At 37.0% G+C, this 16,385-nt stretch overlaps 1 protein-coding gene across 1 annotated transcript; it reads right to left on the bottom strand.

Moving 5' to 3' along the window:
* Positions 1–2,868: 2,868 nt before the first annotated feature.
* Positions 2,869–11,993, bottom strand: btbd17b (BTB (POZ) domain containing 17b). The gene is made up of 3 exons (XM_022666222.2): positions 11,792–11,993; positions 7,240–7,525; positions 2,869–4,545 (listed from the first exon to the last, which is right to left on the bottom strand). The coding sequence occupies exons 1-3, from the start codon at positions 11,877–11,879 to the stop codon at positions 3,471–3,473; spliced, it is 1,449 nt and encodes a 482-aa protein (XP_022521943.1). The 5' UTR covers positions 11,880–11,993; the 3' UTR covers positions 2,869–3,470.
* Positions 11,994–16,385: the final 4,392 nt, after the last annotated feature.

Genomic DNA, 16,385 nt, shown 5'->3' with positions numbered 1-16,385 from the left:
TTAAAGTCTGGATCACTTCAGTATTAATTTACAATGTACAAAAGATAAATGAATAAAAGAGAGAATAGAGTAGAATAGAGAAGGTATGTCCAAACTTTTGACTGGTACTGTATGTATGAACGCCAATACTACAACTACTATTAATGCTACTACTACTACTACTACTACTATTACTATTACTACTACTACTAATACTACTACTAATTATAATAATAATAATAATAACACCAAATAATACACCAAATATATGTTATTTTTTAGCCTTAAGACGTTTTGTAATTATAACCAAAATACCATTATTATTGTTTCAAATGTCATGACAAATGAACCAAAATATTCTAAAAGGCATGGAAAAAAGTAAAAGTATTAAAGTTGAATAAATTAGTTTTTAATACTATTATAGTAACTTGTGACAATATACAGTACTGTAATGTTTCAAGAACTTAGTCATGTAGATCTGGATAGTTTATGCATGTTGAAAGTATGCTAAACACACAGGTTTATTGTTTGAAAGAAATATGTAGTAAGGTGCATCTGTAGTTAAATCTATGTATAGCTGCAGCACACCAGAGATAATCCCTCCCTCTAAAACAGATTTCATTTAACAAGGACGAGATTAAATAAAAGATACAAATCAGACTAAACCTAATCGTTTCCAGTAGCAGCCAGAAAGAAATCTTCACTAACAACAGATGGTGGATATTACTCAGATTATGGGAAAAATAAACAGTTCAGACTGTGACTAAAAGGTCATAAGTGAATGTTAATTTCGCAACTGTGGTTCCCAAACTTATGTAAAACTATTAATCAAACATATAAATACAAATGCAGTAGTTATTACTAGGAATGGGGGTTGAGTTTAAATGGTTCCCTGTTTGATTAAATTACTTGAATTCATAGTTATTTAATTAATCTTTTACAAATAACTACATGGCACAAACAACTACTGTATAGTCCCTAATCAAAATATCACATATTTTCTTCAACATTGAGACACAGCAGTAGCCCTTAAAACTGTGTAATTTATTATGAAAGAACTAGAAGAAATGATCCATCATAATCATCATAAAACATCTGTTATTTTTTTATTATTTCAATGATCAAAAACAAATAACTAAGCAAATTATAAACTATGTATCAAAATTGCTTTCTATTTTGCTTGGATTAGAATCAAACATCATGATATGCCTCTATTCTAGAGGCTGCTCTCCTCCAAGGATTAGAGGCATACGTCATGGTGCAATTCCATCCCTTGTCTTCTCTGAGATTAAATAAGACGTGCCAGCGTTTAGTAATCAGATCATGGGTGGTTAAACCCTCAGTGTAAATATAAATACTGTAGACCTAATGTGAAAAAGACTCACTGAAAAAAGTAGGTAGTTTCTTTTTTTCTGTTTTTGATTTTGTCTTTTTATTTTTTTTGAAGGAAAAGTCAAAAAGACAAAAAGAATAACATATTTATTACACATAATAACATAACATTACACTTTTATGGTGGCTTTTTTAATGTATATATTAAAAAGTCAGTATGTTACGAAAAATACACCATAATCAAACGACTTCAGAAAACATAATTTATTTTTTTTGTTTTATGTTGTGTTGATCATGTATATGTGGTGTTTATATAAAAAAATGATTGTCCTTGGTACAAACCAATTTTTCTGCAATTTGATTAAATGAGAGGGTTAATTACAAACATTACTGCATTATTGCCTAACACAGGAGCATTCCACGAGGTGAAAGTCTATTTGTGTATAGTAATGCTTAGTAATATATGAAAATTGTCATTGATTAATCCAGCACCTTTAGTGCTGGGCAGTATACCGGTTCATCCGGTACACTGGAGGGGAATTTAGAACCAATATGCATTTTTTCCATAAGTATCCAGCTACAGCTCGCTACCTAATGCTAGCCAGTTAGCATAACAAACGAATACACTGGAATAATGGTAGCTCTGCGGAGATAAACGCTCGTCTGGCTCTGTCCTGCCTGGAAAGAAAAGAGAACAGCACTTTATCTGAGGAGCTCTTGCTGCTGTTCCTCAATGTATAAGTGTTTTTATCCATGTAAAAGAAAATAGACGATTAAAATATATATATATATAATATTACTGTGGCTTAAAGGATAATTTTAAAGCACACTTTAAAGAGAATTTATTTGTTAACTGGAGAAAGAAGGGAATTGTTGGCAGATTTTGCCTCTAATGGCTTCAATAATAACATATTGTAAATTGATATTAAACTTGTATCTTACTTGTGCAATAGAGCTTATACAGAAAGAAAAATATCTCTTTTGAATACTTAAACATTAAGTATTTTAGGCTACTTTATAGTGTTTATATATTGTGTAATTTTGTGGGACAAAGTAAACCCAATAGTAATCAAAGCCTTAATTTAAAGCCTTAGTGTTTTATATTATATTTACTCCTAACAGTACAGTAAAAAAACAAACCTCTATTTAATCCCAGTCATATAAAAAAATCATCAGAATCTTGAAAAATAGAGTGATATACAGCCCAGCACTAGGCACCTTCTGATATAGAGTGTTTGTAAGTGTGTGGAAATGTCTCTGGTGTAGGAGTGCAGACAGACTTGATTATTTTTTATATTTACTGTATCTTTTGGTCAAACGTTTTCAGCATCACAGTTATAAGAGTTCCTGGGACAGTTTTCTGATTTATTCCTCACCTTGTTGATGTTTTCATGGCCTGTTGTTGCCACCGTTACCACCATACCACTGTGACCAGCAATCCATTTTTATTCATTTTACACATCAGGCCAAACACCAGCGCAAATCCATTTGTAATTTTCAAATAAGGGGTTTATTGACCACAAGGTGGCTGTAAATAGTATTATTGTTGACACATTATAAGTTGTGGTTGTGAAAGATTTAATTAAATCTGAATGTGATTTGAAAGTTTTACACATGATCTCTTTATTGAAACAAATGATAACATTGCTGACATTTCTATGGAAACAGTCTAAAGATAATCAAAATTAACACAGCAACACAGACTTTCAAGTGTTAAGATCACCAGTTTAAAATTAGGGTCTATAAACAACAGATAAACAAGGTAATGAAAGACATGAAACATGGATTAAGACAACATGGGATGGAAGTGTGCAGCTGGTTGCCCTACCAATAAACTTGCAGAAAATAACATATAGGAAAACATTAAAGTTTATAGAAAATAGAGTATATTATTGCAGCCAGCATACATCATTTACTAGATGGTACAAGTGCGGTTCCAGGGAATGAATTACAGCATAAATCAAACTTTGCATTGGCTAATGGTTGTACAGACCTCTGATGCTGTGCACTGTTTTCAGTAAATGCCCCACCTGCCAATGAGCTCTTTGACTGAGGCCATGGCACAAAACATGGAGGCTTAGTACAACATAATAAAAAATGATAACACATCCTCAAAGCTAGAAGACATGCATTCAGTGCAAAAGGGAGAATGGACACATTTACTTTCTGGCTATTATAAGGCTATGGTAAATGGGCTTGACTATAATGTGCAGGTAAAGAGAGCTGTCAATCAGGTACTCTGATGTACGGCGCTGCAAGTCAGCATCTAGCAGAAAGTCTCCAGTTTCCTCTGTGCTTTGGTGGAAGTTGTAAACATGGCGCACTACGACCTTCCCTTGCTGCCGAGCTGCCACAATTACGGTCTTCTGGAAACTAACACCTGCAAAGTCTGGACTCGAAGTGGCCGGTGTGATAATAATACGTGGCTGTCCATTGTCAGTACGTGTGGGCTGCATTGATCCGAGCTCGGAAAAGGTTGATCGGACGCTGAGAGGGAGCCAACGTGGTGAGAAAAGAGCATTCCACGTCACCCGCTTACTCGTGTCATGGCCGCTCGGACCTAACTGCGTTTGGAAGCTGAAGCTGCGGTCATCGCGTGTTGGGTTGTTGATCACCCATGGTGAGCCCCACGCTGACGACAAGTAGTTACGTGGCATGAAGAGGCTGCAGTTAACATCAAAGTACTTTGCCAGCTGGACAGGCGAGGCTGCATGGAACTGAAAGGTCAGAAAGAGAAGATCACGCACTGACTCGTAATACTTCAGCATCACTGCGGACTGCTTCTGCAGACGGAAGAGATGTTGCGGTGGTATCATACCATACCGGACTGCCCGCAGTGCACTCTCTGCTGTCATATCCGCAGGCTGGTTCTGACTGATCCAGGCCTCCAGGGCATCGTACAACTCCAGCTCACTTTGTAACACAAGATCAGACCTCTGCAGAAGAGACAGCAGAAGTTCATCACTGATGGAGCGCCACTCCGCACTCTGGAGGACTGATGACAAGTTCCAGGACAGGTACAGCAAGCAACTGTCCCTTAGGGTTATATCTCCAGTCTGCACTGCATACTGGTACCAGCTCACCACATGACCAGTTGGCGAGTCACTGGACAGATGTTGTGTCATGTAACGGGTAAGCCCTTGCTGCAGGGCCCATATATGGTATTTACTCGCTAGTCTGTGTAATGGGATGGCCTGGTCGGGACGCACAGAGATGTCACCACAGTAGAGATACCTGCCAGAAAGAGGTGCAACATTAGACTCCAGAAATTACTTTAAAGTCACATTCTTAAAAATAGAAAATAGAAGGTGCATGTTCCTTGGCAACACATTTGGATATACTGATTTTTGTATAGTACTAAACTTAAGTGTTATATGAAGGGTGTATAATGCAGCACACCAGGTGACACTGCCTTCCAGACAGCTACCACACCATGTGGGAAACTGAGGTTCAGTTCCTGGTTTGGGTGACTACGTTGTGGTACACCAATAAGAGTACCTCATAAGTCGCTCTGGATAAGAGCATTAGCTAAATGTCATAAATGGAAATGTACGTGTTTAGCAAAGTTCAAATAAAAAACACACACAAGGTTCTGAGGTTTAGAAATCCACAATGGCATTACCAGCCCATATAGAGACACTAGACACATGGGAGAGGAGCTACTCTGTGTACCTCATTGTCCCTTCTGTCTGGTGCTCGTCACCTCTCTGCTCTATAATGGTATTCGGTGGTGGGAGTGTTGGGCACTGCTCCACAAGGGCAGGATAAGCATAGGAAGCAGACAGTTCCATTTGCTAAACCCTACCATTAAGAGAGGAGGCAATAGACTAGGGACAGCTGCTGCTCCCTCAAATTTTAGCCCTCCAGATTAAGTTTTAACTCTCCATATTTAGTTTTTAGCATTATCATTCCAGATTAAGATTTAGCTCTCCAGATTTAGTGTTAGCTCTCCAAGTTTAGCTTTAGCAGTGTCCCTCCAGGTCTAGATTTAGCACCTAAATTTTGGCTTTAAAAGCCTTCTTCTGGGAATTATTATTTTTTATTTGAAAATGTAGCATAGAAGTATGTGGTCTTCGATTCAACTGTGCAAAAGATGTAATAGGACTTACAAAAACAAATGTATATACAGTACAAGTCAAAAGCTTGAAATTGTGTTTTCTTTTTTTATGATTTTTTAATCGTGAATTTAATGTTAAAGATGATATTAAAGCTATACAGGAACACGTTAAACAATTAAACAAACCAGAATATGTTTTTTACTTTAGATTCTTCTAAGTAGCACATTTATATTTGAGGACAGATCTGCACACTCTTGGTATTTTAATCTCAGTGTTTTAGTGTCATGAGGTAGATACACCTTGAATATTTTTTATCAGCATCTTAAATTAGTTTCTGGAGGTGCTGAACAATAGTTGCTGCTTTTTCTTCATGCTCTGAAGCTCCAGCTCATAGCAACTCACCTCAAATCACCATCTCAGTTCATCAGGTTTAGATCAGGGGATTAATGTGGAGGACAAACTCTTTTTACTGTTTACTAAATAATTCCACATGTGTCCCTTAATGTATTAATGTATTTAATATTAATCTACAATGTATAAAAAATAAAATAAAGAAAAAAAAGTAAACCACTCGATGAGAAGGAGTATCTAGAGAACGTTTGACTGGTTCTGTAAATTTATGTCCAGTTTTATACAAACTTTTATGTGAAACAGAGACCCTGTATCAATTCAACTTTAACAGCTAAAACACTTTCCTGACACAATTTTCACTTGTTGTTAAATATCTCTTATTCAATATTTATAGGTCAATAGCATATATATATATATATACACACTTTAGTATACATAATATGTAGAGATGCTAAACAGTAAAATGACAAATGGCAAGCTTCTGGTCCTCTGTTGGTAAAAAAGTTCTGTCCATTTAGCCTTTTTATGCTCACAGGACTTGAACCATTCATATTGCAGTTTGTGTCTACACTTCACCTTGTTATTTATATATGCAAAGCAGCAAAAACACCAGCTCATATTGCAACACACTTACTCTCTCTCTCTCTCATTCAATCAGCTTTTAACAAGACTGCCCACAAGAGGGTGCTATTAGTACTTGAATAGCTTTCAGAGCTTTGCATCACGGAGACAATTCCATTTAGTTATTAAGTTTGAATGAATGAACACTGTGCCAAATGTGTGGTCAAAAATTCACAAGAAATGTGCATACTACTGCATAAAAAAATAATGTGTACGTTAATGTGTACACTTTGCACTGCAAAAAACTAAATCTTAGCAGGTGAAATTTTCTGAATTTAAGGCAATAAATCTTATTTTCTTCTCTGATAAGACTTTTTGTTTTACTAAGCATTGTGTAAGTGTTAGATTATTTAGCTTATTTTATGGATAATTATCTTAATCATTCTTACTTAAAATGTGAACCTTATTTTAAGTCATTCAAAATAAGCAGAATCAAGCAGCAATCAAGTTTTGCTTGATTTAGGTGTTACTTCACTCATTTTGAGACTTTGCCATTGCTTTTTGTAAGAAATCTTACTAAGAACATTTTGCTTACCCCATTGGCAGATTTTTTTGCTTAATATACATATATTTGTCTTAATTTGCATATATCTTGTCTAGTTTTTGCCAATGGATTTTTTGCAGTGTACCAATGTGGATATGTGGATATGTGTTTTTTTTTAGAAGAGTTAAATATTTATTTGTAGTGTTTATGGATTTTAATCATTTAAAAAAATATATATTTTCTTCATGTTTTCAGGGTAAGACCAAGCTGATGCACAGCTGATGCATTACTTTGTGTTTACCAAGGATGCTTATAATTACTGTACTTAATAAGTACTGTGTGTCTGAGAAAAATCATACGTAAAGCGTGTTATAGTAATTTTTCTTGAGTAAGATGTCCTGTACTTCCTCTCACCTAATGAACTTATCGAAGACAGAAGCACAGTCTGCACTTTCTTTGAGAACCAGGTTGGTGGAGTTGCGAGTCTGCAGGAGCTCGTCAAACACATCACTCTGCAGAGTTAACACCAGTGAGTGGGCCTGGATCACCTTCACCTCATCTGTACTGACAGTCTGTATGCGCAGAGTTACATCACTGCCATTGCCTTGGGCCAGCAGGGCCTCCATCCGCTGCACCATCGCCATCGAGTGATTCAGGAGAGCTGCAGCACTCTCGGCTGATGGGTCCTGCTTCAGAGCAGCTGCAGAGGAAATGGGAGATAACAATATTGATTGACAACACATTTTACAATAGAAATCTTCTTCATATTGCTTTATACGTTTATATCTAATTTAAAGAAAAAAGCAAAAAGAGCAAATCATTTTATAACAGTAGTTCAGAGGTGTTGTAGACTGCTGGATATATACAGTAAAATAAAGTGTGTGTGTATCTGTGCTTTTATAAATTTCAAATTATATAATTAATAAAATGAATAATCAATGAAAGACAACATTACTTTTTTTGGTTTTGGTATATTATTAGCTAAAAGGGTTATTGCTATATCTTGCACCAGGTGTGGATAAATGGTAAGGTGAATTAATTAAAACATTACCCTTAGAAAAAATACTTATGCTATTAAAGGTAAATACTCTTCTTTTTATGATATTTGGTGCCCATTCATAGATTTTTTTTAGACAGTATGGATTTAACACCTGTTACAAAAAACAGTGACCTTATAAATAACCCTGTGCAAAATTTAAATTCTTTAAAATATTTGTACTCCCCTCCAAATGCACAGAATTAAGGCAAAGAAACAATGAAAATAATAACACCCTTACAAGAATCAACTTTTTCCCTTAACTTTTTATTTAAAAGGGTGTGTTTAAATGTGTTACTAAACAGTGTTGAAAACATTTAAATGTGTTAAAACAATAAAGATACTGGCAAAAAAATAATAAAATAATGACAAATGAGTTAAGGGTGTCTTTTTGTGCAATAATCTCCTTTTGTCTTACAGTGTTTGAACACTTCACTGAATTATCCTGAGCATTTTCTAGCTTTATTAAATCTGTGTCTCTGTTCACACTGACAGGCCAAATGTCATGGGACTTTTACTTTACTTTTACATAATATCCCACTGAAGTTAAGCTGTTTCTGTCCAAAGAACAATATGTTTATATCTTTTGATGTAATTTGAACACATTTTTTTATTTGTATTGTATGAAAATTGTGGTAGAACTACTCTAAAATTACTTTAAATAAAATATTTTACATTTAACTTCCAGTAAAAGATAATAATGTTTGTCCCTCTTTTCACGTAAAGCAACTATTTTGGAGATAAATGTTATTCTTTGTACAGCAATAGTTTAGATATTAGCATGTTAATCACTGTTAACATTTCAAATAATGATGACATTTATCCAAATCCAGTGTTTAGATATAGAACATATAACATTTTCAAATCTATTAACTGTTTTCCTGGAAAAAAAAATCATGAATTTATTTAGTTATCTAGTTATTACAATTACTTCCAGATATTTTTTTTGCAATATCCAGTAAATGCGTGTTGTATTCATTAATTAACTAATCTCTAAAATTTTAAGAATTTTTTTTATTTTATAGAAGTTTAACAATGCATACTATGGTCTGTGGCTATATTACATTGCATCAAAATATTTTTTAATCAATTTATTAAGCTATTATTAGTATTTATTTAATTAGTCTGCATTTTTAAATAAACCACTAATTATAAAATGGTGATAAAACAGTGGTATAACTGCTGTATACTAAAATGATATGCAATGGCGTGACTACTAGTAGTGCACTTGTGGCATTTATTGCACTTGTTACTTCACTACTTATGTAATTGTACATAGTCAAAGGTACCTATATGGCAAATTAATATGATATGTATATAATATATATAACTTAGCTGTTAATAATGTGACTGTGATTTTTTTGTGTATTTACTAAAGGATACATCATTTAATTTTTCAGGTCTATAAGATCCTAGTCCCACTGCTTGTGATCAGGTATCAGTAGAGGCTCTTAACCCCTTATATAAGCAGCTGTAGAGTAAAGAAGAGACAGGGAGCTCAGGATGGGGAGCCAGCTGCTGTTGATTTGCTAAAATGAGTAAATGCTCCACTGAAATGAGTAAATGCTCCTCGACAATATCACGTGACTGAAATCATTCATGAGTAAATGAAATCATTTCACACTCTCCAGATAATTATATTCTAGGGCTGCATCCAAATCAAATTCAAATTTAAATTCAATGGTTGAGATCAGATGAGGCTGCAGGCGTGTGTCACTGGTGATCTAACAGAGTACACTCTGTGCTGCACTCTGGGAGGAAAGCACTCAGCTCCTCACTTCTGTTCACTTCTGCTGCAGGCCTGTATATAGAGAAATGTGCAGTCAGCAATGCGAGAGAGCTTTCTGAAAAGATGAAAAGCCTGTATCACATGTTGTAAAGGAAGCACATGTTGGCCTCCCAGGTTGGTGCAGTAGGATGGGGGAAATTCAGGTCTAGCGACTGACTAACGAGGAGGAGACAACTGAGCAAAAACAACACAAAAATAGTAAATAAATGACATTACTTTCTGTTATATTCTAAAAGAAATGTAGAATTGAGGTAATAATAAAAATGACTAAAATCAAAGTGGCATTTGGTGAAAATCTACACTTTTTTAATTGTTCATGGTGATCTTAATCTGTTTCAAATATAAATTTAGATTACCTAAAATTATAATAATAATATTCTGAAAACATTATACCTCAGCTATCTATGGAGATAAAAGTATAACTATAAAGTTAAAATTAACATCATTATTGCTGTATACTTCCATGCATTCTTCAGTCCCCTAAAAAATAAAACAGTGTGAAGATTCGGATGCCGTTGCTGTCAAATCAAAGGTTATTTTCTTATAATTGCAAACATTTAGTTGACAGTTGGACAGGAAATTGTTGGGCATGTTTAATAAGGTTTATATAGTTTAGTTTAGTTTAGTTATATATATAATATATTTATCCACTTAGCCATTGGAGAAGTTTTTTAAAGGGAAGTTATATATTAATTCTATATGTATAATAATGGGTTAATTCAGATTAAATCTTAAAAAAGTCTTTGTATGGGATTTAAAAAACTATGCTGCAGAAACATGGCATGTTATATTGATATTGGCCTCTTGGTGATTTGGTATAAATATAGTATAAATTATTTAAAAATCACATTTGAAGACATATAATAGAGTATTTTATTACCCAGAGCATCATGACATATTTAAAACATATATATATAAATATATTTCTACACAGTCCAATTAAATAAGGAAGAGCTTATTATGTCAATGATAAACAATATTCTCCTGTCCCTCACCAAGAGAATCATTCTAAAATAAAACTGGGCAGGGTATAGGAACCTAGAGGGAGGTGCCACTCTCAGTATTTAAATGAGCTACATGTACCCCCAATGTAATATAAGCACTGTCATATTTAAATATCTGTATGAGACATGTTGGGTAATTTTTTTAAAGGCATTTTGGAATGATTAATGATTATTAATGGTGATTATTGCCATCTCTGAAGCTTCTCTTGTGTGAATAAATGTGCAGTTACCACAATGCTCTCCAAATCATGTATAAAAAGAAATAAATATCTGAAAAAATATGTTGTGCAACTAGCTTCTGAGCCTGATTAATCTGATAAAAACTGATATCTATGCGTTTATTTATCAATAGTATATCCAGCTGGCACTTCTCTGACCTATAATAATGCATCCAAATCAAATAACGTTGAAATGTGTTTAAATAATGTCCGTTTTAGTTTCAACAATGAAAATAATGTTTAATGGTAAATCAGTCTGAAAAAGTAAAAACATAATAAGTTTTTAATCAGTGTGGAAATTCTTACATGAAAACAATGTATGGTCTTTGTCATAATCATTATTATATTATCATTTATCATATTGTCAAAGACCACAACAGCATCAACCTACAGAGTAAAGTTTGTGCTTTCATTCTGCTTCAGTCTTAAGAATCTGTTCTGTATGTTTCTGAGTGTCGATGGTTCTTTATAGATCCACTTTCTTTATCAATCCTTTAAAGAACCATTTTGTTTTTTTACCATGTACAACAGTGTACAGTGTAGAACAGAAAATGGAATATAATGTAGATGTATATTCTCTGTGTATATTTTAGCACTGTAAAATGGGATAAGAGCACAGAAATAGGGTAACAGTTTACCTCAATAATTCAGTATGCACTGACCTGATATTATGTAAGAGGTAGAACATCGCTCTCTTACACTACTCTGTATGGAGCTGTATAATGTTCACCTTTGTCCCAATGTTTCTGGAATAGGACTGTCCTGCTAAGAATATCTATTAAAGTATGTCATAACAGGTAATAGGTATATTCTAATTATAATAAATCAATAATAAGCAATACGCTCACAGAATTTGTAAAACAACTCACAACATTTCCTTGCTATCTGAGCAGTTAATAAAAATATATTAAAATCATACCTCCATCTATCATCCGGAAAGCAAGCACCACAAACAGGCCAGAGAGACAGACCATGGTTGAAATTCTGTCTCCAACAGGGCAGCGCATGTCACAGTCCTTTATTAGCCTCTTCTTTCCGTCTGTTTTTCTCTGTAAAATTGGGGTAATAAGACCATGTGTGTGTTTATCAGGATATGTGTGTGTCCCGTATGATGCCCTCCCTGTCCCACACTCTTTATGTAGGACAGTGGCCCTTCCCATAGCCTCATGAGAAACCATTGATTGGTGGAATCTGGCTGGGCCGTTGCTATGACAACAACTTTGATTTTTGAATTTCTCTCTTTCTGAATGTTACACAGCATCGATCTGTGGCACTCAGCCAGCTGAGAGGGAATAAAACATATTTTTTTGGGATAAGCGTGGGAGCATGAGGTGAGATTACATTCTCCAAACACTCACATATCCATTTTTTGGTTTTAAAGACAAAACAAGCAATCTGAATTAAGCACACAATATGTACAGTAGTATATTATACACTCTTCATCACAAAAATAGTTGCAACTAGAATTAAATTTCAGATTTAATTAGGTTAGTAGGAAAAATAAATGATATTAAATAAATGATAAATGATAATAAATTATGTTTACTGAGCTACACATGCATAAAGAATGTGTAACGTCTGGGTGACATAACTTGGCATTAAATCTCACATCTATGTCTACCTCCACACAATATCACTCTCTACCCCACTAACCACACAATACCACTCTCTACCCCACTAACCACATAATACCACTCTCTACCCCACTAACCACACAATACCACTCTCTACCCCACTAACCACATAATACCACTCTCTACCCCACTAACCACACAATACCACTCTCTACCCCACTAACCACATAATACCACTCTCTACCCCACTAACCACATACTACCACTCTCTACCCCACTAACCACACAATACCACTCTCTACCTCACTAACCACACAATACCACTCTCTACCCCACTAACCACACAATACCACTCTCTACCTCACTAACCACACAATACCACTCTCTACCCCACTAACCACATAATACCACTCTCTACCCCACTAACCACACAATACCACTCTCTACCTCACTAACCACACAATACCACTCTCTACCCCACTAACCACATAATACCACTCTCTACCCCACTAACCACAGAATACCACTCTCTACTCCACTAACCACACAATACCACTCTCTACCCCACTAACCACATAATACCACTCTCTACCTCACTAACCACATAATACCACTCTCTACCCCACTAACCACATAATACCACTCTCTACCCCACTAACCACACAATACCACTCTCTACCCCACTAACCACACAATACCACTCTCTACCCCACTAACCACATAATACCACTCTCTACCCCACTAACCACATAATACCACTCTCTACCCCACTAACCACATACTACCACTCTCTACCCCACTAACCACATAATACCACTCTCTACCCCACTAACCACATAATACCACTCTCTACCTCACTAACCACACAATACCTCTCTCTACCCCACTAACCACAGAATACCACTCTCTACCTCACTAACCACATAATACCACTCTCTACCTCACTAGCCACACAATACCACTCTCTACCCCACTAACCACATAATACCACTCTCTACCCCACTAACCACATAATACCACTCTCTACCCCACTAACCACACAATACCACTCTCTACCTCACTAACCACACAATACCACTCTCTACCCCACTAACCACATAATACCACTCTCTACCCCACTAACCACACAATACCACTCTCTACCCCACTAACCACACAATACCACTCTCTACCTCACTAACCACACAATACCACTCTCTACCCCACTAACCACACAATACCACTCTCTACCCCACTAACCACACAATACCACTCTCTACCTCACTAACCACACAATACCACTCTCTACCCCACTAACCACATAATACCACTCTCTACCCCACTAACCACATACTACCACTCTCTACCCCACTAACCACATACTACCACTCTCTACCCCACTAACCACATAATACCTCTCTCTACCCCACTAACCACATAATACCACTCTCTACCCCACTAACCACACAATACCTCTCTCTACCCCACTAACCACATAATACCACTCTCTACCCCACTAACCACATAATACCATTCTCTACCCCACTAACCACATAATACCACTCTCTACCCCACTAACCACATAATACCACTCTCTACCCCACTAACCACACAATACCACTCTCTACCCCACTAAAAACATAATACCACTCTCTACCTCACTAACCAAACAAAACCTCTCTCTACCCCACTAACCACATAATACCACTCTCTACCCCACTAACCACATAATACCACTCCCTACCCCACTAACCACATAATACTACTCTCTACCCCACTAACCACATAATACCACTCTCTACCCCACTAACCACATAATACCACTCTCTACCCCACTAACCACACAATACCACTCTCTACCCCACTAACCACATAATACCACTCTCTACCTCACTAACCAAACAAAACCTCTCTCTACCCCACTAACCACATAATACCATTCTCTACCCCACTAACCACATAATACCACTCCCTACCCCACTAACCACATAATACTACTCTCTACCCCACTAACCACATAATACCACTCTCTACCCCACTAACCACATAATACCACTCTCTACCCCACTAACCACATAATACCGCTCTCTACCCCACTAACTACATAATACCGCTCTCTACCCCAATAACCACATAATACCACTCTACCCCACTAACCACATAATACCACTCTCTACCCCACCAACTACATAATACCACTCCCTACCCCACTAACCACATAATACTACTCTCTACCCCACTAACCACATAATACCACTCTCTACCCCACTAACCACATAATACCACTCTCTACCCCACTAACCACATAATACCACTCTCTACCCCACTAACCACATAATACCACTCTCTACCCCACTAACCACACAATACCACTCTCTACCCCACTAACCACATAATACCACTCTCTACCTCACTAACCACACAATACCACTCTCTACCCCACTAACCACATAATACCACTCTCTACCCCACTAACCACACAATACCACTCTCTACCTCACTAACCACACAATACCTCTCTCTACCCCACTAACCACACAATACCTCTCTCTACCCCACTAACCACATAATACCACTCTCTACCCCACTAACCAAACAATACCTCTCTCTACCCCACTAACCACATAATACCACTCTCTACCCCACTAACCACATAATACCACTCTCTACCTCACTAACCACACAATACCACTCTCTACCCCACTAACCACATAATACCACTCTCTACCCCACTAACCACACAATACCACTCTCTACCCCACTAACCACACAATACCACTCTCTACCCCACTAACCACAGAATACCACTCTCTACCTCACTAACCACACAATACCTCTCTCTACCCCACTAACCACATAATACCACTCTTTACCCCACTAACCACATAATACCATTCTCTACCCCACTAACCACATAATACCACTCTCTACCCCACTAACCACATAATACCACTCTCTACCCCACTAACCACACAATACCACTCTCTACCCCACTAACCACACAATACCACTCTCTACCCCACTAACCACACAATACCACTCTCTACCCCACTAACCACATAATACCACTCTCTACCCCTCTAACCACACAATACCACTCTCTGCCCCACTAACCACACAATACCACTCTCTACCCCACTAACCACATACCACTCTCTACCTCACTAACCACATAATACCACTCTCTACCTCACTAACCACATAATACCACTCTCTACCCCACTAACCACATAATACCACTCTCTACCCCACTAACCACACAATACCTCTGTCTACTCCACTAACCACATAATACCACTCTCTACCCCACTAACCACATACTACCACTCTCTACCCCACTAACCACACAATACCACTCTCTACCCCACTAACCACACAATACTACTCTCTACCCCACTAACCACACAATACCACTCTCTACCCCACTAACCACACAATACCACTCTCTACCCCACTAACCACACAATACCACTCTCTACTCCACTAACCACACAATACCACTCTCTACCCCACTAACCACATAATACCACTCTCTATCCCACTAACCACATAATACCACTCTCTACCCCACTAACCACATAATACCACTCTCTACCCCACTAACCACATACCACTCTCTACCCCACTAACCACACAATACCACTCTCTACCCCACTAACCACATAATACCACTCTCTACCTCACTAACCACATAATACCACTCTCTACCCCACTAACCACATAATACCACTCTCTACCCCACTAACCACATAATACCACTCTCTACCCCACTAACCACACAATACCACTCTCTACCCCAATAACCACATAATACCACTCTCTACCCCACTAACCACACAATACCTCTCTCTACTCCACTAACCACATAATACCACTCTCTACCCCACTAACCACATACTACCACTCTCTACCCCACTAACCACATATTACCACTCTCTACCCCACTAACCACATAATACC

This window comes from Astyanax mexicanus, chromosome 19, assembly GCF_023375975.1.
Source record: "Astyanax mexicanus isolate ESR-SI-001 chromosome 19, AstMex3_surface, whole genome shotgun sequence".
Lineage (NCBI taxonomy): Eukaryota > Metazoa > Chordata > Actinopteri > Characiformes > Acestrorhamphidae > Astyanax > Astyanax mexicanus.
The sequence above is the reverse complement of the archived record's forward strand: the minus strand, read 5'-3'. Positions and strand labels throughout refer to the sequence as shown.

Excerpts from the sequence above, each read along its gene's own strand:
- btbd17b (XM_022666222.2), bottom strand. The coding sequence starts at position 11,879 with ATGCGCTGCCCTGTTGGAGACAGAATTTCAACCATGGTCTGTCTCTCT. Across the intron at positions 7,526-11,791 it reads TTTCCGGATGATAGATGGAG|CTGCTCTGAAGCAGGACCCA; the intron begins GTATGATTTTAA and ends TTTCCTCTGCAG. Across the intron at positions 4,546-7,239 it reads GTCTTCGATAAGTTCATTAG|GTATCTCTACTGTGGTGACA; the intron begins GTGAGAGGAAGT and ends TCTTTCTGGCAG.